This window comes from Mustelus asterias, chromosome 17, assembly GCF_964213995.1.
Source record: "Mustelus asterias chromosome 17, sMusAst1.hap1.1, whole genome shotgun sequence".
NCBI classification, from domain to species: Eukaryota; Metazoa; Chordata; class Chondrichthyes; order Carcharhiniformes; family Triakidae; genus Mustelus; species Mustelus asterias.
The window spans coordinates 11,954,529-11,975,730 of record NC_135817.1 but is presented as its reverse complement, the minus strand read 5'-3'; the positions used below and the strand labels follow the sequence as shown (position 1 = coordinate 11,975,730).

General features: G+C 44.3%; 1 protein-coding gene across 3 annotated transcripts in view; it reads left to right on the top strand.

Moving 5' to 3' along the window:
• Positions 1-21,202, top strand: part of LOC144506329 (growth hormone-regulated TBC protein 1-like) — an 86,603-nt gene that overhangs the window by 38,193 nt on the left and 27,208 nt on the right. For all 3 annotated transcript variants that reach the window (XM_078232293.1, XM_078232291.1, XM_078232292.1), the window contains exons 5-7: positions 1,792-1,888; positions 14,794-14,966; positions 20,893-21,078. In XM_078232293.1, coding sequence (XP_078088419.1) covers positions 1,792-1,888; positions 14,794-14,966; positions 20,893-21,078 — 456 coding nt within the window. The remainder of the gene's footprint in view (positions 1-1,791; positions 1,889-14,793; positions 14,967-20,892; positions 21,079-21,202) is intronic.

Here is a 21,202-nt window from a genome sequence, read left to right as displayed (position 1 = left end):
GGGTAAGCGTTCTCCAAGGTGGCCTTCACGACAACGCAGAGTCGCTGAGCAGAGACTGACAGCCAAGTTCCGCACACATGAGAACCGCCTCAACCGGGATCTTGGGTTCATGTCAGACTATCTGTAACCCCCACGACTTGCCTGAGTTTGCAAAATCTCACTAACTGTCCTGGCTGGAGACAATTCACACCTCTTTAACCTGTGCTTAACCCTCTCTCCACTCACATTGTCTGTACCTTTAAGACTTGATTACCTGTAAAGACTCGCATTCCAACCATTATTTTGTAAATTGAATTTGTGAACAGAACTCCCACTCATCAGATGAAGGGGCAGCGCTCCGAAAGCTAGTGGCTTGTGCTACCAAATAAACCTGTTGGACTTTAACCTGGTGTTGTGAGACTTACTACCTTGGGCATAGCCAGACACCGGATGTATTGAATCATTTTAATATATTGGACAAGCATCCAGTCGGATGTTGACTGGAAATCTCTGCCTGCAATAAAAAGGAGCTCCAAGCCCCTTCTTCAGGTGAGTGGGAATTCTGTTCACAAACAGAGCATATAAAGACACAAACTCAATTTACATGAATAATGGTTGGAATGCGAATACTTACAACTAATCAAGTCTTTAAGAAACAAAACAACGTGAGTGGAGAGAGCATCAAGACAGGCTAAAAAGATGTGTATTGTCTCCAGACAAGACAGCCAGTGAAACTCTGTGGGAGTTACAAATAGTATGACATGAACCCAATATCCCGGTTGAGGCCGTCCTCGTGTGTGCGAAACTTGGCTCTCAGTTTCTGCTCAGCGACTCTGCGCCGTCGTGTGTCGCGAAGGCCACCTTGGAGAACGCTTACCCGAATATCAGAGGCCGAAGCTCCGAAAGCTTGTGTGGCTTTTGCTACCAAATAAACCTGTTGGACTTTAACTTGGTGTTGTTAAACTTCTTACTTATGAATTCTCTCAGACTAAGGGCCTTGATGCTTTATCTGTGTCGACTTCTGTAAATACCTCTGGTTTTTCTCATAGCAGCTTATGTGATTTTTAAACTTGTGTGATTGTTAATCCTGATTACAGTGAAGAAAAGCAAGCTAGTAGGGGATATTCTGGAGGTTTCGCTGTTGTCCTAGAAACATTTAACTAAACCGTGAAAACGCACTCAAGGCTGTTACAAACTCTAGAATCAGGGGATGAGCTCCGTCTCAGAAGAGACAGAGAGAAAGAGGCACAGTCAGAGATGATAGTCAGTTCTCGGTGGTTAGTGGTATTGTCACTGAACTAGTATTCCAGAGAACCAGGGTAATGCTCTGGAGACCTGGGTTCAAACCCCACCATGACGGATGGTGAAATTTGAATTAAAAGTCGAATGATGACCAAGAAACCATTGTTGATTGTTGTAAAAACCCATCTGGTTTACTATCGTCCTTTAGGGAAGGAAATCTGCTGTCCTTAACTAGTCTGGCCCACATGTGACTCCAGACTCACAGCTATGTGGTTGATTCTTAGGAATGGATAATAAATGCTGGCCCAGCCAGCGACACCCACATCTCATGAATTTTTTTAAAAGCCTGTTTGGATCAAGAGAAAGGCGAGTGTGGGAAGATTCAGAGGATTGGAAGTGATGCTGAGAATAGTAATTACTGCTTGCATTTGTTCCACTTTGTGAATAATTTGAATCTTAGTCTCCAATTCTTCAGCTGGAATCTCTCCATCATTTATCTCTTTCCTCGCCTTTCACTTTCAGGGGAAAAATAATCATCTTTTGATTCATTATTTTTCTTCCATTTTTCAGGGAATGAATTTCATTGCTGGTTATTTGCTTATAGTGACCAAGGATGAAGAGAAGGCCTTCTGGTTGTTAGACGCCCTGATTGCCAAGATAGTACCGGGTATGTGAGCTGCAAATGTGTTGTCCTGCATTGCAATGGTGCAGGTATTCCTTGATCTCTTTGTTTTTTTAAACATTTAACATAGTTACTTATAAATCCTGTAATGTTCCTGTCTAAAGTGTGCTTTTATTAGACAATCTAGCAAAACCATTATGGTCAGGAAAATTCCCACCCTGCTACCTTAACATGGCACAGTTTACATTGTACCCGCAGAGGTCTGAGGAATTTGAGATGTTTTTATTCTGTGGTTTTGTTATTACTGTTCCAAAGATTCCGTTTCCCCATATCCATCTCCTGTTGCAGTGTGAGGACTGAATCTCCACACTGCAGTGAGCCTTGCCCAGGTTCCAGTTCTACATTAATGTGTGGGGAGAATTGGAAAGCTCTCCAGAGTTTGCAGAGCCCCTGCTGATGGCCAGAGAATGTTGTTTAATGAAGATAAATGTGAAGTTGTGAGTTTGGAAAGGATATAATCGAATCTACTTATAAATGAATCAATCACCTTTTTTGAAATTCATTTTACAGGGCATCACTGGCTAGGCCAGTATTTATTGACCTTCCGTAGTTGCCCTTCAGAAGGTGGTGGTGAGCCACCTCTCTGGGGAAAAACCTCAGTGAGGGTCCTGAATGGGATATGACTGGTTCTAGTCATGGGAACCAGTCAAATGGATCTCAGTGGTATGTGGCTATGTTCCCGAGTACACCATGCTCTGGTTACAGATTTCTTTTAATGTTTTTAATTCAAATTTTCCTCCGACCCAAGAAGCTGAAAATTTCCCACCGTGGTTTCATTATAAAAAGAAAAGCTTAAATTAAATACGTGTCACATTTGAACACAGCATGACATGACTGAATAATTTCCCTAAACCCAAATCTCGTGTATGATGCCAATTCACCATGCTCACAATGGAGGTGCCAGAGAAAACAGCACGCAGACATTATATAAACTGCGATAAATCCCCAACGGGTTAGTAGAGTTACTTATCATTCATTATTGAATCTTCAGTGAGATGCATTAAAATTTCCCACAGCTTATCTGCACAGGAATTGTAAGATTGATAAAACAATAATGCGAACTGCAGCCTAAGAGTCGGCACGACACACCATGGAAGGCTGAAACTCACTAAACATTTAGTCTGCACTGGTAGGGTGTGGTCTTGAAGTATGTGTGGCGCTGTGAGGCTGAATTATCAAACTCTGTGCTGGTCATGGACAAGCTTTCTGTAAGTTAGGGGACTGAATCTTAATGTGATTGGAGTATCTGGTTCAGGCCTCCAATGAAATCAGGCAGATTGTATTTGGATTCAGAAGGAGTGATGTTCCGGTGACTGCTGCTTGTTAATTCGTTGAGCTGTTTTGTAAGAAATGAATTTGTCAGTAGCTGCTTCATGTGCCTTCCTCTCGAACGATTCAGACGTTTTGAGCCAGCTCTTCTTTCAAAGTTGCTGATTGCTTCTCACTGCATTTTTTCAGTCCTTTATTCTTTAGTCCTTATTAACCTCAGCATTGTCCAGTTTCCCAGCAATATCCTGGTAAATCTCTTCTCTCCCCAGTCTGATCATATCCTTCTTGTAACGCAGTGTCCAGAACTCTACGCAGTACTCTAGACGTGGATTAACGGGTGTTTTACACAATTCTAGAAAAGCCTTCCTGCTCTTGTGTTCTAGAGCTTGGTTGGCATGTTGGCAGAGTAGTTAGCACTGCTACCTCACAGCGCCAGGGTTCAATTCCGGCCTTGGGTGAATGGAGTTTGCATGTTCTCCCCGTGTCTGTGTGGGCTTCCTCCGGGTGCTCCAGTTTCCTTCCACAGTCCAAAGATATGCAGGTTAGGTGGATTGGCCATGCTAAATGCACGGAGTTACAGGGATGGGTGGGCCTGGGTGGGATGCTCTTTTGGAGAGTCGGTACAGAGTCGATGGGCCAAAAACCTTCTTTCTGCACTGTAGGGATTCTCTGGTTCTAAGATTAAGGAAGATTATATTAACATTAGGAACTGGAAGCCCGAAAGGGTGAAGGTTATTGCTACCCCATTGCTAGCTAGAGTTCCTGCCTGGGCACAAGTGTAGAGACAGTAAGCCTTAATCTGGGCCAATGTAACCAAATAGGGAGGGGCACCTCAACATATATTGAATATTAGAGGCATGAAGGCCATTCACCATTCCAGTCCCTGAAGTGACCCTGGGGTGTGTATTTGTACTTGACAAGAAATGGAATGAGATTGACTTTTAAATAACAGCAACTCAGTTAGTCTTTGAATAGTAGATTGTGTCTTCAAGTTCCATTTTGGATAGTAAGTTGTAACTGAGTTGACACTTGGACGCTCTGCTGAGGGAATGTTGGGCCTTTTGGGCAAGATGTTAATCCTGGCTACCTTGAGTGTTGGAAATCTGATGACACTATTCATGTTAGATAATGATCAGGAGAGAGAACCCACACTGATAACACTCCCAGGCTAAGGAGGGAGGTGAAGGGCAGTCTTAGTATCCTAGCTGCCATTTACTCAGCACAGATGGGGATAGGACCAGGATCAAGACCAAGTTATCTCACCTTGGGTGGGTTAGTGTAGACTAGTTCAACAGGAGGGAAACTTGTATCTTTAAAGACATTTCCTGATGTTTACTTCAAATTGGTTAGACACGAACACTTAGGATGGAATTTTACAACCTAGCTTGAGTGAGATCGTAAAATCCTGCCAAAGGCAACCGAGCTTTCTGTTCTGTCTCCATGTGTGTCTGTGCGTGTGTGTCAGTGTGTGCGCGGGTGCCTGTGCGTGCCTGTACGTGTGTGTCAGACAAAGCATATCGTACATAGAGAAGGAAACGAGAGTGTGCAGAATGTAGTGTTATAGTCATAGTTAGGGCCTAGAGAAAGGTCAGCTTAATGCAAGGTAGGTCTATTCAAAAGTCTGATGCCAGCAAGGAAGAAGCTGTTCTTGAGTCGGTTGGTACGTGTCCTCAGACTTTTGTATCTTTTTCCCGATGGAAGAAAGTGGAAGAGAGAATGTCCGGGTGCGTGGAATCCTTAATTATGCTGGCAGCTTTTCCGAGGTAGCGGGAAGTGTAGATCGTGTCAATGGGTGGAAGGCTGGTTTGAGTTCACGACCCTTTGTGGTTTCCTGCTGTCTTGGACAGAGCAGGAACCATACCAAGTTGTGATACAACCAGAAAGAATGCTTTCTATGGTGCATCTGTGAGAGTCGTAGCGGACATGCCACATTTCCTTAGTCTTCTGAGAAAGTAGAGGCGTTGGTGGGCTTTCTTAACTACAGTGTCAGCATGGAGGTATCAGGACAGGTTGTTGGTGATTTGGACACCTAAAAACTTGAAGCTCTTGACCATTTCTACTTCGGCCCCATTGATGTAGACAGGGGATGTCTTCCACTACGCTTCCTGAAATCGATGACAATCTCCTTCGTTTTGTTGACATTGAGGGAGAGATTATTGTTGCCGCACCAGTTCATCCTGTACTCTGTCTCATCATTGTTTGAGACCTGACCCACTACGGTGGTGTCATAGAAATCATAGAATCCTACATTGCAGAAACAGGCCATTCGGCCCATCAAGTCTACACCGACCACAATCCCACCCAGGCCCTACTCCCATATCCCTACACATTTACCCGCTAATCCCTCTAACCGACGCATCTCAGGACACTAAGGGGCAACTTTATCATGGCCAATCAACCTAACCCGCACATCTTTGGACTGTGGGAGGAAACCGGAGCACCCGGAGGAAACCCACGCAGACACGAGGAGAATGTGCAAACTCCACACAGACAGTGACCCAAGCCAGGAATTGAATCCAGGTCCCTGGAGCTGTGAAGCAGCAGTGCTAACCACTGTGCTACCGTGCCGCCCTTATAGTGTCGTCAGCAAACTTGAAAATCGAGTTGGAGGGGAATTTGGCCACACAGTCATAGGTGTTTAAGGAATATAGTAAGGGGCTGAGGACACAGCCTTGTGAGTGTGTCGGTGTGTGGGTGTGACGGTGGGGGGAGTGAGTGACGGTGTGGGTGGAGATTAGTGAGGTTCAGTGTGGGTGGGGATGCATGTGTGTCTGCCTTATGCCCACTCTCAGTTTTCTTACTCTCACCACTGCAAACCAACTCATCCATGCACACCCATACACACTGACTCCACAATGTTCTGGTCATCTTTATTGCTTACTCTTTTTTAACTCCGTAGTTTATTGATATGACGTTGCTTTACAGTTGTTTTGTAATTTTTTTAATTTAAAATCTCAATTCCTTACAACATTTAGTTTATTGTTGTGCCAAACCTTATCCCTCCAATATTTGCTTATGGTTGCTTGAGTAAGAAAAATATGCAAAAGACTGGCAAGCCTGCTATATAACAACACTGACTACAATCCTAAAGGAAAAGGCTTTATAACTTTTTGGGATGTCCTGAGATTGTGAAAGCCATTATGAAAATATTTACAGGCTGCCAAAAGTTGTGATGAAACTCACTTATCATGAGCTGTTTAATGTTTTGTGGAGGATCATTGCTATTCTACCTGAAACACTGACCTGTTACTTTGGAAGGGACAAGTGTATTGTTACAATAAGAGAACGCAGAATTTCATAAACTTATGAAACACGAAACCTTTGACATGTGGAAAGCTCAGTTTCTCAGGATGTAAATCATAAAAGAGAAACATTTCATTGAAGGGGAATAAAATTGTAGGAATATGGGAAAAGGTGGAGAAGTGGGGTTAACTGGATTACTCTTCAAAAGAGGCAGAGCAAACTGTAGAATAAATGTCTCCTTCTGTGCTGTTCTGGTTGATGGTTCTATAATTACTGTGGGTGCAAGGCTGATAGTTTGTGAATTATTTCCAGTTAGATCATGAACATACAGGAGAAGAATTCTAGGTTCTGAAGCATTTTGAAACTGCAACAGGAGAGGTATTATTGAACCCACTCTGAGTTCTACACATTTTTTTTACCTTTGAAGTTTTAGAACACCATTCTGAATTCTTTATCTTGTGTAGTAATGTGTTAACCAGCGAATGGCTGTCAGTTATTCTGTTTAGCTGAAACAGGCGCAATGTGAGTCTGCAAAGAACTGGGCTCTGTGTTCATATATGTAGCTTCCAGTGCTTGCAAATGCTCTATATTGTGAGCCCAACTGACAATCTTAAATTGGCTATCAGCTTAATTCTTCGCGCATTGAGGATTATTTGGCAAATGTTGTCCAATCGGGGAATCACATCTAATGTTGGACACTGTTTTGAGTTTTGCAAGCATGGGGTGGTCTGTACCTTGCCTGTTGTGAACAGCAGAACAGACATGCTGTTTGATACAATCTGTCAATCTTTGGGACATATAGCCAACATTAAACTGGGACTGAAATTCATATACCACATTATTCATTTGTGTGATAAATAGAATGCCTTTTTGCCTTGATGGCAACATCCCGTTGGTGGTGAATACCAATCCTGTTGCTACTGCAAAGTAGCAGCGTGTTTACTAGTTATTTGCTGGTTCAGTCCTCAAACAATCCATGACCAATCAGAGTAAAGCTGCTTGGTTTAAATTTTCAAGCAATGCTTGGCAGTTAACTGTCAGTCATCATTAACTGGTGCATTTCCATGGCAACACTTCTATTGATCGGAGTCCACATGCCAATCAATCAGCACTGTCTTCTCGGACAATATAAAGTTGTTGTTTCCCCCAATCTTGTGATTATCCTGATGAGTGCAAGATGAAAAGCTTTGACAAGATATATTTTTTCAGCAACAGTCCATTTCTGTATTGCCCAAATGACTAACTTGTTTTTATGATATAAAATCTCCACAGAAATTTGGGGAACAATGAGTCACACATTTGTTTTATGAAATGGGACTTTATAATGTTACAATTAGTCACATGATCTTAGAGTTTTATATTTTTGTATTGTGCTGTTTGCTGGCCTGCCAATTGTATACGAGCAGTTAGGTTTTGTAGACTATTATAGAGTAGGTTCCATATTCATGTTTGTATCACTAAGCGGGGCAATTAAACATTTACAATCTATATACTCAGCAAGTAAATAGACTAGTTGAAATAAATATATTTGGTTAGCAATTGAGCAGGCTAAGAGAGAGATGTCTACTAGAAAGGACTGGCTGAGAAATATATTCAGTACAGGTACAGCGGGACTGGCTGAGAAATAAATTCAGTACAGGTACAGCGGGACTGGCTGAGAAATATATTCAGTACAGGTACAGCGGGAGTTAATATATTCAGCCAAAACAATTGCTAAGGTTCAGCTTTGTTGGTGTTGTGTTGTGTTGCTTTGCTTTGTTTTCTAGATAGAGTCATAGAAGTTTACAGCATGAAAACAGGCCCTTCGGTCCAACTTGTCCATGCTGCCCTTTTTTTTAAAAACCCCTAAACTAGTCCCAATTGCCTGCATTTGGCCTATATCCCTCTATACCCATCTTACCCCTGTAACTGTCTATAGATGGATCCAATGGGAAAATGGTGAAATATTATGGAGGTGTCCCATCCTCCTGTGCCATCAATACAGGAAATAGGAGGAGGAGTAGGCCATTCGGCCCATCTAACCCTTTAATGATACCTCGACCAGGCGCAAAAAGCTGCTCGAGATCTTGTTTTATAATTTGGTGGCTGTTTTGGTGCAGTTTGCTTTTGTGGCCACTTTCAGTCAAACTGCAAAGCAACATTGCATAGATCTGGAGCACTGTGAACCGTTCAATGCGTCACATCTTGGGAATGATCCACTAGTCTTGGAGAGAGCAAAGCATGAAAGAACCAGAATGATATCTGGACTCCAAGAAGAGATTGTACTAACCAGGCTTGTATTTTCTGGAATTTAAAAGGCTAAGAGATGATTTGACCACAGTTTATCTACAAGGTGGAAAGAGACAAACTAGTTTTTGCTGGTTGGAGAGTCCCGGATTGCATGCGTTGTCTAGAGGCAGACCTTTCGGGGTGAAGTTGGGATACAGTTCTATACGCAAAGGGTGTTAGAAGTTTGAAACTCTTCTACAAATGGCAATCAATACTTGACTAATCGTTAATTTTGAGATTTGGCTTTGTTACTCACAGGTAATGAGGAAAATTGGGCAGAGGGGGATACAGGATTATGTGGAGTTTGGCTACACGAGTGGCCATAATCTCTGAATGGAATTGTTTTGAAGGGCTACTGCTGTTCTTGACTCCTCTCTCTATTGGAGGCCAGAAATCTTTTAAAAGTATTTGGATGAGCACTTGAAACATCATAATATTCAAGGATATGGAACAAGTGCTGAAAAATGGGATTAGTGCGACTTCAGTTGTAGTTATTGTCGGTACAGACTCGATGGGCCGAGGGCCTTTTTTGCGCTGTTAGAGTCAATGACTACTTTGTTACAGGAGTCACGTCAGTCTGTGAGTACTATCTCGACACGATCTGTCACTGACTGAGCTCTGGCTTGGTTCACCAGCTGTCGGAGCTGGAGGCACAGGGATTAGTTGTATCTGTCAAGAGCACATTACTGGCTGGGCGTAACCAGCTCCCCTGACGCAGCACATTAAGTTCCCAGTAAATCCCTCCGCTGATTAGATCTGACAGACTTTGACCTGATTCTTTGAGAGTGCAGCAGTAAATACTTAAAATTGTCAAAACAAAGCTGCGAACCGCTTCTCTGAGATCACTCCACATACAAAACAGAACCAGAGAAATGATGACAGAAGGAGGCAGGCAAACCTTCACTTCCAGACATTGAGAATGTCTATGAAAGAGATCCTGCCATCTATATTTTAGCACTGCTCCTACATTGCAATCTTTCTGCAGCTTGGATCCCTGAAATTGACTTACTTTACACACAAGTCAGGAACTATGGCCCTTCTCAGTGGCATTTGATTTGATTTATTATTGTCACATGTATTAATATACAGTGAAAAATATTGTTTCTTTTGCGCTATACAGACAAAGCATACTGTTCATAGAGAAGGAAAGGAGAGAGTGCAGAGTGTTGTGTTACAGTCATCGCTAAGATGTAGAGAAATATCTTCAGACTTTTGTATCTTTTTCCCCGATGGAATAAGGTGGAAGAGATTATGTCCAGGGTGCGTGGGGTCCTTGATTATGCTGGCTGCTTTTCCAAGACCGCAGGAAGTGTAGACAGTGTCAGTGGATGAGAGGTTGGGTTTGCGTGATGAACTGGGCTTTGTTCATGACCCGTTGTAGTTTCTTGCGGTCTTGAACAGAGCAGGAGCCATACCAAGCTGTGAGTGTGGGGCAATTGTAGAAGGGGGGAGTGGGGGGAGTTCTTGAGGCCCGCAGGGGGTCTCAGCTCTCCAGGTCAGAGGGGTTGGGGGCCGGTGGAGTGGAGGCCCCAACCCCAGACTTGGCATTATGAAACACTAAAATAAACAAGTAAGCGAGGGCCAATGGGATGGTGGGGGGGGGGCACTCTCCACGTGGTCACATGGGCTGGGGAGGGGAGGGGAGGGAGGGAGTCTCCTCTTGGACATTTGAGGATTCATCCATCAACCACAGCCTTGGAAAAACAAATATACTGTTCAGAATGCTGAACTTCCTCCCATTCCATTTCAGGGGTATGATTTAACAATAGATTTGTCATTCACCTTTCCCTCTATTTGAGTTTTCACCAAATGACGGTGGCAAGCCCATCTCTTGCAGGGCGCTAACCTCTCCGGGTGGCATTCTATCACCGTAAGCTTCATCTGCTCATTTGCTTGCTTCTGGAGCACAGGCCATTCAACTCCTTGCTCATGTTCCACCATTCACTAATCTCAATCATTTACCTGCCCTTCTCCTCCATCCTTTTAATAATTTTACCTAAGTAAGCAATTGTCAATCTCTACCTTGAAAATATGGGCTGGAATATAGTGTACACTAATAGTGAAGAACAGGAAATAAAGGTAGTCCCAGATGGCCATAGGCTGCTCTCCCCTTTGAGGGGGAGAGCTGACTGGTTACAATTTAGCCTGAGGGTCATCGCACCTCAAGTGAGGGGCAAGGTTGAGAAGCAAGGCCTTAATAAATAATAGCTGGTACAGGAATTGAACCCTTGCTGTTGACGTCGCCGCATCACTAACCAGCCATCCAGCCAAGTGCAACTTGTGTGGAAGGCCTCAAAAGGCCTGTCCATCCATTGCTCAGGTCCAAATAGAGATGGGGAGAAGTGATGGGACAGCTAACCCCAAATGCAGACATGCATCTGACTGAACAGTGCAGCACATAATGGCTGGAGTGAGAATGCTACTCTGAGCAGGTGAACCTGTGTCACAGGTCCTGTGCTATCCCGCAAAGAAAAGAAGAGTGTTTTGGGCCACAGCTGACTTGCAATGCTGCACAGTAGCTGGAGGTAGTAATCTCTCGATTGAAACATGAAGGAACTCTTGCACAACCTCATGACATCCCAAAGTGCTTTTAGGCTTAACTCGGTAAAGTTGTTAGTGTAGTCACTATTGCTATATGGCAGCCAATTTGTTCAAAGCAAGCTCCCACAAACAGGAATGTACTGGCAGGATATATGTTTTAAATATTGGCCAGGACACTGGAGTGCAACTGACTCGTCTATTTTGGTGTGTGTTGGGCAGTAAGACACAGCAATCAGTAATTGGAAGAATCACCAACAATGAGGTCAGTTAAATGTCGACATCAAAGTGTCGTTCTACTGTGCCAACCCAGAATTAGATTCTCCATATGCTCCACTTTGCTCAAGCAAGCCCTGTCTGCAGGTGTAGTGGTGCCGATCCTGCCAGCTGGGATCAAATGTGTTCAGATTGGGGCATCACTAGATCTTCCTTTTGGAAAACCAATGAAGCTGAGGGCAAGAAAAATGACCTGCAGAGATGTATTAATGTTTGAGAGGTGACAGATACCACACGAACCACCAATTTAAGTGTCAATACTCAACGAATCTTCTCCAGCAGCTACCTATAGCCAGTGCCAAGGTCATGTTCTTTCTGTTTATGTAATCTTTATCTTCAGATGATCTAATTAATGGCATATAATGTTCTGAGAAGGATTATCAGAATTGGTGCTTGCAGGTGTCGAAACTGCATATCACAGAGTATTAGCACAGTGTAAAAGCTCAATCTCAGCCTGGTTTGATTGGATAGATGGTTTCGTCTATAAAAAGGACCCTTATTAAGTTCGAGTTGTATAATTCTTTTATGTACCAAGCTGTTCCTCATAATTAGGGAGGCGATAGCCTAATGATATTATCGCTAGACTATAAATCCAGAAACTCAACTAATGTTCTGGGGATCCAGGTTCGAATCCCGTCACGGCAGATGGTGGAATTTGAATTCAATAAAAAAATATCTGGAATTAAGAATCTACTGATGACCATGAAACCATTATCAATTGTCGAAAAAACCCATCTGGTTCACTAATGTCCTTTAGGGAAGGAAATCTGCTGTTCTTACCCGGGTCTGGCCTACAAGTGACTCCAGAGCCACAGCAATGTGGTTGACTCTCAACTGTCCTTGAGCAACTAAGGGTGGGCAATAAATGCTGATGTGGAGATGCCGGCGTTGGACTGGGGTAAACACAGTAAGAAGTCTCTCAACACCAGGTTAAAGTCCAACAGGTTTATTTGGTAGCAAAAGCCACGAGCTTTCGGAGCGCTGTTCCTTCATCAGGTAAGGGGAACTCCCACTTACCTGACGAAGGAGCAGCGCTCCAAAAGCTATTGGCTTTTGCTACCAAATAAACCTGTTGGACTTTAACCTGGTGTTGTAATAAATGTTGGCCAGCTAACGATGCCCATGTCCCACGAATGATTTCCATTTACCCCCATCCCATTGTGATTGATTCCCTTTGCTCTTCAAAAGAAAGAAGTGAATATTTGGTGTGGCCCGGAAATCCCGACACCATTTGCGGGGATATAGCAGCTCTTCTAACAGGCTATTTCCTCAGGGACCCATTTCACATGGCAGAAGCCTGTCAAGGCAGAGTATTTCTTTTTTAATGAGGTTTCACTTGGATAAGTGTAGCACAGCTCCTCAGCAAAGGTTTGGAGCTGTGTAACATAGGTGTATGTAGTGTAAACCTAGCAGACACCTGGGACAAAAGTTCAGCATTAAAATTGCACCAGCCAACCTGAGATAAAGCTAAACAAGTAAAGTGGCATGGTGACGCAGTGGTTAGCACTGCTATCTCACAGTGCCAAGGACCCAGCTTCCATTTTATCCTTGGGTGACTGTCTGTGTGGACTTTGCACGTTCTCCGGTGTCTGAGTGGGTTTCCTCCGGGTGCTCCGGTTTCCTCCCACAGTCCAAAGATGTGTGTGTTAGGTAGAATGGCCATGCTCAATTGCCCTTTAGTGTCAGGGAGATTAGCAGGGTAAATACGTGAGGTTATGGGGATAGGGCCTAGGTGGGATTGTTGTTGGTGCAGGCTCAATGGGCCGAATGGCCTCTTTCTGCACTGCAGGGATTCTATGACTGTAGAATGATGATGCCTTGCCTCTGGATTCCAGAAAACACTCCACTATTTATCCTGAACAATTTGGGTTTTATTGGGATTGTTGGATTTGAATTTTGTCAGTCTGTAACGTTTTTTGCACCTCAAAAGGCAGCATTTTTGGGGCATTTCCTTAGTGTGACAGTAGTTGCCTGTCATGATTCAGAGTGTTACTGAGAGAGGCGGAGCAGTGATTCTAGCTGTCAATGCTTAAATATCCCGGATACAGTCCTCTTGTGCTTAATTAATTGAGACTATCTTCAGAGCCAAGTAGAAACATAGAAACATAGAAAACTACAGCACAAAACAGGCCCTTCGGCCCCACAAGTTGTGCCGAACATATCCCTACCTTTTAGGCCTACCTATTAAGTCCCATGTCCTCATCCAGGAGTCTCTTAAAAAACCCTATTGAGTTTACCTCCGCCACCACTGACGGCAGCCGACTAGAAGCAGGAGCCCAGCTCTTGCTGGGTTAGTAACCCAGCGGCAAACTACTGCAGACATTGGAAATAAAAGCAGGAAATACGGCGATACTCAGCAGGTCAGACAGTAGGTGTGGAGAGAGAAACTGAGTTTTAACGTCTCATCTCTGTAACCTTTCATCAGAACACGATGCATTACTCTGAAATGTTAACTCTGTCTTTCTCTCCAAACATACTGCCTGACCTGCTGAGCACTTTCTCTTCTTGTTTTATGTTAGTTATCCAGAGACAGCAGTTCAAATTCCAACACAACATAGGTCATTTAAATCTGGTTAATTATAAAAATGCAATTTATATTGTATTAGAAACAAACCTGTAATAAAAATCAGCAATGGTGACCATGTATTGTTTTAAAACTCACCTTCAGGGAACGAGGGAGTGACGATGGTGTAGTGGTAACATCACTGGACTAGTAATGCAGAGGCCCAGACTAATGCCCTGGGGAACATGTGTTCAAATCCCGACATGGCAGCTGGTGGAATTTGAATCCAATAATCAATCTGGAATATAAAGCTAGTCTCTGCAATAGTGACATGGAACTATTGAATGTCCTTTAGGGAAGGAAATCTGCCATCCTAACGTGCTGTAGCCTATGTTTGACTCCCAATCCACAGTCAGTTCAAGGGCAGTTAGGGACGGGCGACAAATGTTGACCTTTAAATTTTTTTTGTTATGATTCCCCTCATCTGAACCGTTTTCATTCCACCTTCCATAAAGATTGGAGCAAACATGTAACACACGGAGAGCTAGTATCCTGGGCATGTAACAAGTGTTACTATCTGTAGGTCACGCAATTGTTCAATGGGATTATCGGCACACTCCCGATCATAAGGGATATGAGGCCCACCTTTGAGTTTGGACAGTAACACCGAACAATGGGGAAGATTTTGTTTGAATCATTCAGTTAATTGCTGAAATATCCAAAACTGCTCGCTGGAGCAAGCGGGCGGTTCCCTCCAACTGAACTTTTGTCTATTTTTTTTATGTTTGGCCAGATTTCTACTCTCCAACAATGATCGGGCTAAAGACAGATCAGGAGGTTCTGTCTCAGCTGGTGAAGATGAAGGTCCCTGCAGTGGCTGCATTAATGGAAAAGCATAACGTCATGTGGACCTTGGTTGTGGGACGATGGTTCATCTGTTTGTTTATTGACATTCTTCCTGTGGAGGTAAGCCCATGGAACTTTGAATGCGCTCCCTATTAGTGAATTGAAATGTTTTGGACTGAGTGCAGTAACTGCAGATCATCAGCAGTCTACTCAAACCTTTGAACCTATGGACTTCTGCCCAGCATCTCTGAGCTTCCTGAGCTTTCATTGTTCATCTGGAGCAAGAGAGGAGTGTTTGGTGGTTACAGTAAAAAGGGTAAGGGAGCGACTTTAATTATTTATTTTTTGGCGGGGTTGTAGTGATTTAAAAGTTTACGTTTAAACCGGAAGTAGACCGGGGTCACGTGGGCGGACATTTTGTAGTTTTTTAAAGCGCGCGAAGTATAAAAGGGAGGCCGCAGTATACAGCGGGCAGCGTCGGGAGCGGGCAGGGGAGTGAGTGGGGAGCAGAGTGTGAACTGTAAGGGCTTTGGTCACAGGGTTTCGGGGTAAGGGTGAGTTTCAAATCTTAGTTTTTTAATTCTTAACTTTTCTCTGTGTGCCTTGTTAAAAAGGGTCAAATATGAGTGTGAGGCCAGTTTGTTGTTCTGGGTGTATGATGTGGGAGGTCCTGGCCTCCCGGACGCCCATATCTGTGCCAGGTGCATTGAGTTGCAGCACCTATAGGACCGGGTAATTGAGCTAGAGCTGGAGCTCGATGACCTTCGTCTGAAGAGGGAGATTGAGCAGACAATTGATACCAGTTACAGAAACATGGTTACACCGGGGCCACGGGAGTCAGACAAGTGGGTAACAGCCAGGAAGGGGAAAGCTCGGGTGACAGAGAGCACCCCAGTGGATGTGCCCCTACACAACAAGTACTCCTGCCTGAGTACTGCTGGGGGGGACAGCCCGCCTGGGGGAAGCAGCAGTGGCCGTGTCTACAGAGTGGAGGCCAGCCCTGTAACTCAGAGGGCTAAGGAAAAGCGGAGGACGGCAGTGTTGATCGGGGACTCGACAGTAAGGGGGACGGACAGATGTTTTTGCAGAGGCAGGCGGGAGTCTCAGATGGTGGTCTGCCTCCCTGGGGCCGGGATCCAGGATGTCGCTGGGCGAGTCCCAGAAATCCTGAGGTGGGAGGGAGAAGAGCCAGAGGTAGCGGTACATATTGGTACCGCTGATATGGGTAGGAAGGAGTCATGAAAAGAGCGTATAGGGAATTAGGAAGACAGCTGAGAAGAAGGAAAGCAAGGGTAGTAATCTCAGGATTGCTGCCTGTGCCACGGGGAGGTGAGGACAGAAATGGAGTGAGTGGAGGATGAATGTGTGGCTGAGGGACTGGTGCAGGGGGCAGGGATTCAGGTTCCTGGACCATTGGGACCTCTTCAGGGGCAAGTGTGACCTGTACACAAAAAACAGGTGGCACTTGAATCCCAGGGGGACCAATGTCCTGGCGAGAAGGTTGGCTAAGGCTACTGGGGAGAATTTAAACTAGATAGGTTGGGGGGAGGGGATCGAGACGAGGTGACTGGGAGCGAGGAAGTTAGCTCGCAAACAGAGAAGGGTTATAGACAGTGTAAGAGGGAGAAGGTTAATAACATTTCAACAATTCGGGTCCAGATTAAAGCTGGAATAAAGACACTGCCTGAATGCACGAAGCATTTGGAACAAAGTAAATGAGTTGATGGCACAAATCAGCACAAATGGGTATGACCTAGTGGTCATTACAGAAACGTGGTTACAGGGTGACCAGGACTGGGAAATGAATATCCAGGGGTATCAGGCATTTAGGAAGAATAGGCAGGATGGAAAAGGTGGTGGGGTAGCTCTGTTAATAAAGGATAATGATGTGGAGATGCCGGCGTTGGACTGGGGTAAGCACAGTAAGAAGTCTCACAACACCAGGTTAAAGTCCAACAGGTTTATTTGGTAGCAAATACCATAAGCTTTCGGAGCATATAATCAGGGTAGTAGTGAGGGACGACATAGGCTCTAAGGAGCAAAACGTGGAATCATTATGGGTAGAGATAAGGAATAGTAGGGGGAGAAAAACACTAGTAGGCGTGGTCTATAGGCCCCCAAATAATAATGTTGAGGTGGGGAGGGCTATAAACAAACAAATAATGGATGCGTGCAAAAACGGAACGGCAATAATCATGGGGGATTTTAACCTGCATATTGATTGGCTGACTCAAGTTGGACGTGGTGGGATGGAGGAAGAGTTCTTAGAATGCTGTCGGGATAGTTTCCTTGAACAGTATGTTACAGAACCTACGAGGGAACGAGTTATCTTAGATCTGGTAATGTGTAACGAGACGGGTAGAATTAAAGATCTTCTTGTGAAGGACCCTCTTGGGTCGAGTGATCACAATATGGTTGAATTTGTGGTGCAGTTGGACGGGGAGAAAGTAGGGTCCCAAACCAATGTCCTCTACTTGAACAGAGGGGAGTACGATAGGATGAGGGCTGAATTGGCTAGGGTGGACTGGGAGAGCAGACTGGTAGGTAGGACAGCTGAGGAACAATGGAGGATTTTTAAGGAGATCTTTTTCAGTACTCAGCAAAAATATATTCTGGTGATAAAGAAGGACTGTAAGAAAAGGGACAGCCAGCCGTGGATAACGAAGGAAATAAAGGAGATTATTAAATTAAAAACCGATGCGTACAGAGTGGCCAAAAATAGTGGAGACTTAGAAGATTGGGAAAGCTTTAAAAAACAACAAAGAATGACTAAGAAAGCGATAAAGAAAGGAAAGATAGATTATGAAACTAAACTAGCTCTAAACATAAAAAATAATAGTAAAAGTTTTTACAAATATATAAAAAGGAATAGAATGGCTAGAGTGAATGTTGGACCCTTGGAGGGCGAGAGGGGGGATTTAATAGTGGAAAATGAGGAAATGGCTGAGACTTTAAATAGGTTTTTTGTGTCGGTCTTCACGGTGGAAGACACAAATAGTTTACCGAATATTAACGATCGAGTGTTGGTAGGAGGAGAAGTACTCAATACAATTATTGTTACTAGAGAGGCAGTGCTTGGTAGACTAACGGGACTGAAGGTGGACAAGTCCCCGGGCCTGGATGGAATGCATCCCAGGGTACTGAAAGAAATGTCAGAGGTAATAGCGGATGCGTTAGTGGTTATTTATCAAAATTCACTGGACTCTGGGGTAGTGCCAGCTGATAACCTTTGATAAGGTTCACCATGGTAGGCTTCTGCAGAAAATGCAGATGTATGGGATTGGGGGTGATCTAGGAAATTGGATCAGGAATTGGCTAGCGGATAGGAAACAGAGGGTGGTGGTTGATAGTAAATATTCATCATGGAGTGCGGTTACAAGTGGTGTACCTCAGGGATCTGTTTTGGGGCCACTGCTGTTTGTAATATTTATTAATGATCTGGATGAGGGTATAGTTGGGTGGATTAGCAAATTTGCTGATGACACCAAAGTCGGTGGTGTGGTAGACAGTGAGGAAGGGTGTCGTAGTTTGCAGGAAGACTTAGACAGGTTGCAAAGTTGGGCCGAGAGGTGGCGGATGGAGTTTAATGCGGAGAAGTGTGAGGTAATTCACTTTGGTAGGAATAACAGATGTGTTGAGTATAGGGCTAACGGGAGGACTTTGAATAGTGTGGAGGAGCAGAGGGATCTAGGTGTATGTGTGCATAGATCCCTGAAAGTTGGGAATCAAGTAGATAAGGTTGTTAAGAAGGCATATGGTGTCTTGGCGTTTATTGGTAGGGGGATTGAATTTAGGAGTCGTAGCGTTATGTTGCAACTGTACACAACTCTGGTGCGGCCGCACTTGGAGTACTGTGTGCAGTTCTGGTCCCCACATTACAGGAAGGATGTGGAGGCTTTGGAGAGGGTGCAGAGGAGGTTTACCAGGATGTTGCCTGGTATGGAGGGGAGATCCTATGAGGAGAGGCTGAGGGATTTGGGATTGTTTTCGCTGGAAAGGCGGCGGCTAAGAGGGGATCTTATTGAAACATATAAGATGATTAGAGGTTTAGATAGGGTGGATAGTGATAGCCTTTTTCCTCTGATGGAGAAATCCAGCACGAGGGGGCATGGCTTTAAATTGAGGGGGGGTAGTTATAGAACCGATGTCAGGGGTAGGTTCTTTACCCAGAGGGTGGTGAGGGATTGGAATGCCCTGCCAGCATCAGTTGTAAATGCGCCTAGTTTGGGGGCGTTTAAGAGATCCGTAGATAGGTTCATGGACGAAAAGAAATTGGTTTAGGTTGGAGGGTCACAGTTTTTTTTTTTAACTGGTCGGTGCAACATCGTGGGCCGAAGGGCCTGTTCTGCGCTGTAATGTTCTATGTTCTATGTTCTATGATTGGAAAACGGCTACTGTTACGCCGCTGTTTAAAAAAGGAAGTAGACAAAAGGCGAGTAACTACAGGCTGGTTAGCTTAACGTCTGTAGTTGGGAAAATGCTGGAATCCATCATTAAAGAAGAAATAGCAGGCCAACTCGATAAGAATGGTTCGATCAAGCAGACGCAGCACGGATTCATGAGAGGAAAGTCGTGTTTGACGAACTTACTGGATTTTTATGAAGATGTGACTAGTGCAGTTGACGGAGGGGAACCGGTTGATGTGTTGTTTTTTCGATTTCCAAAAGACATTCGATAAGGTGCCTCACAAAAGGTTGCTGCAGAAGATTGGGTCACACGGAGTTGGGGGTAGGGTGTTAGCGTGGATTGAGGATTGGCTATCCAACAGGAAGCAGAGAGTTGGAATAAATGGGTGTTTTTCTGGTTGGCAGATGGTAACTAGTGGCGTGCCGCAGGGATCGGTACTGGGGCCTCAACTATTTACCATTTATATAGACGATCTGGAGGAGGGGACTGAGTGGAGGGTAACAAAGTTTGCAGGCGACATGAAGATAAGTGGGAAAGTGAATTGCGTGGAGGAAGCGGAAGGTCTGCAGAGAGATTTGGACAGGCTGAGTGAGTGGGCGAGGATCTGGCAGATGGAGTATAACGTTGACAAATGCGAGGTTATTCACTTTGGAGGAAATAATAGCAAATTGGATTATTATTTAAATGGAAAAAAATTACAACATGCTACTGTGCAAAGGGACCTGGGGGTCCTTGTGCATGAGTCGCAAAAACTCAGTCTGCAAGTACAACAGGTGATCAAGAAGGCAAATGGGATGTTGGCATTTATCGCGAGGGGGATAGAATATAAAAGCAGAGAAGTCTTGCTGCATCTGTACAAGGCATTGGTGAGGCCGCAGCTGGAATACTGTGTGCAGTTTTGGTCCCCTTACTTGCGAAAAGATATATTGGCCTTGGAGGGAGTGCAGAGAAGGTTCACCAGGTTGATACCGGAGATGAGGGGTGTAGATTATGAGGAGAGATTGAGCAGATTAGGTTTGTACTCGTTGGAGTTTCGAAGGCTGAGGGGTGATCTTATAGAGGCATATAAGATAATGAAGGGGCTGGATAGGGTAGAAGTGGAGAGATTCTTTCCACTTAGAAAGGAAACCAGAACTAGAGGGCACAGCCTCAAAATAAAGCGGAGTCAGTTTAGGACAAAGTTGAGGAGGAACTTCTTCTCTCAGAGGGTGGTGAATCTCTGGAATTCTCTGCCCACTGAAGTGATGGAGGCTACCTCGTTGAATATGTTTAAGTCACGGATAGCTGGATTTCTGATCGGTAAGGGAATTAAGGGTTATGGGGAGCAGGCGGGTAAGTGGAACTGATTCACTTCAGATCAGCCGTGATCTTATTGAATGGCGGGGCAGGCTCGAGGGGCTAGATGGCCTACTCCTGCTCCTATTTCTTATGTTCTTATGTTCCCCAAAGAATCCGCCTGTCACCAATAGATGTATAACCATCAGTAAATGAGTCTTGCCATTGCCCTCTTTCATTCCACTGTTAATTTAAAAGTTTTCCCACAATACTTTTTTAATTAATTTGCATAATTTTGATATCCCATTCCATCTTTTGCTTTCCTCCACCTGATATTGAGAAATGTTTTCTTTCATTACCTTAGACTGTTCTTCGGATTTGGGACTGTCTGTTCTATGAAGGATCCAAGATCACTTTTCGCGTGGCCTTGACGTTAATAAAGTACCACCAGGCTTCCATCTTAGAAGCAAACAATTTCCCTGCCGTCTGTGAGAAGTTTAAAGAGATCACACGTGGGGCAGTCGTCCAAGATTGTCATGTTTTTATGCAGGTGAGTTTGTTATTCGAATTTGGGTGCCCAGTCTAAAATTATCCTGAGTTGTTAATATGCTGATTAAACAAAATGACAAATTCTATGCTGCAACCAACTTTTTCCACCCAGTCCGTGAACGCAA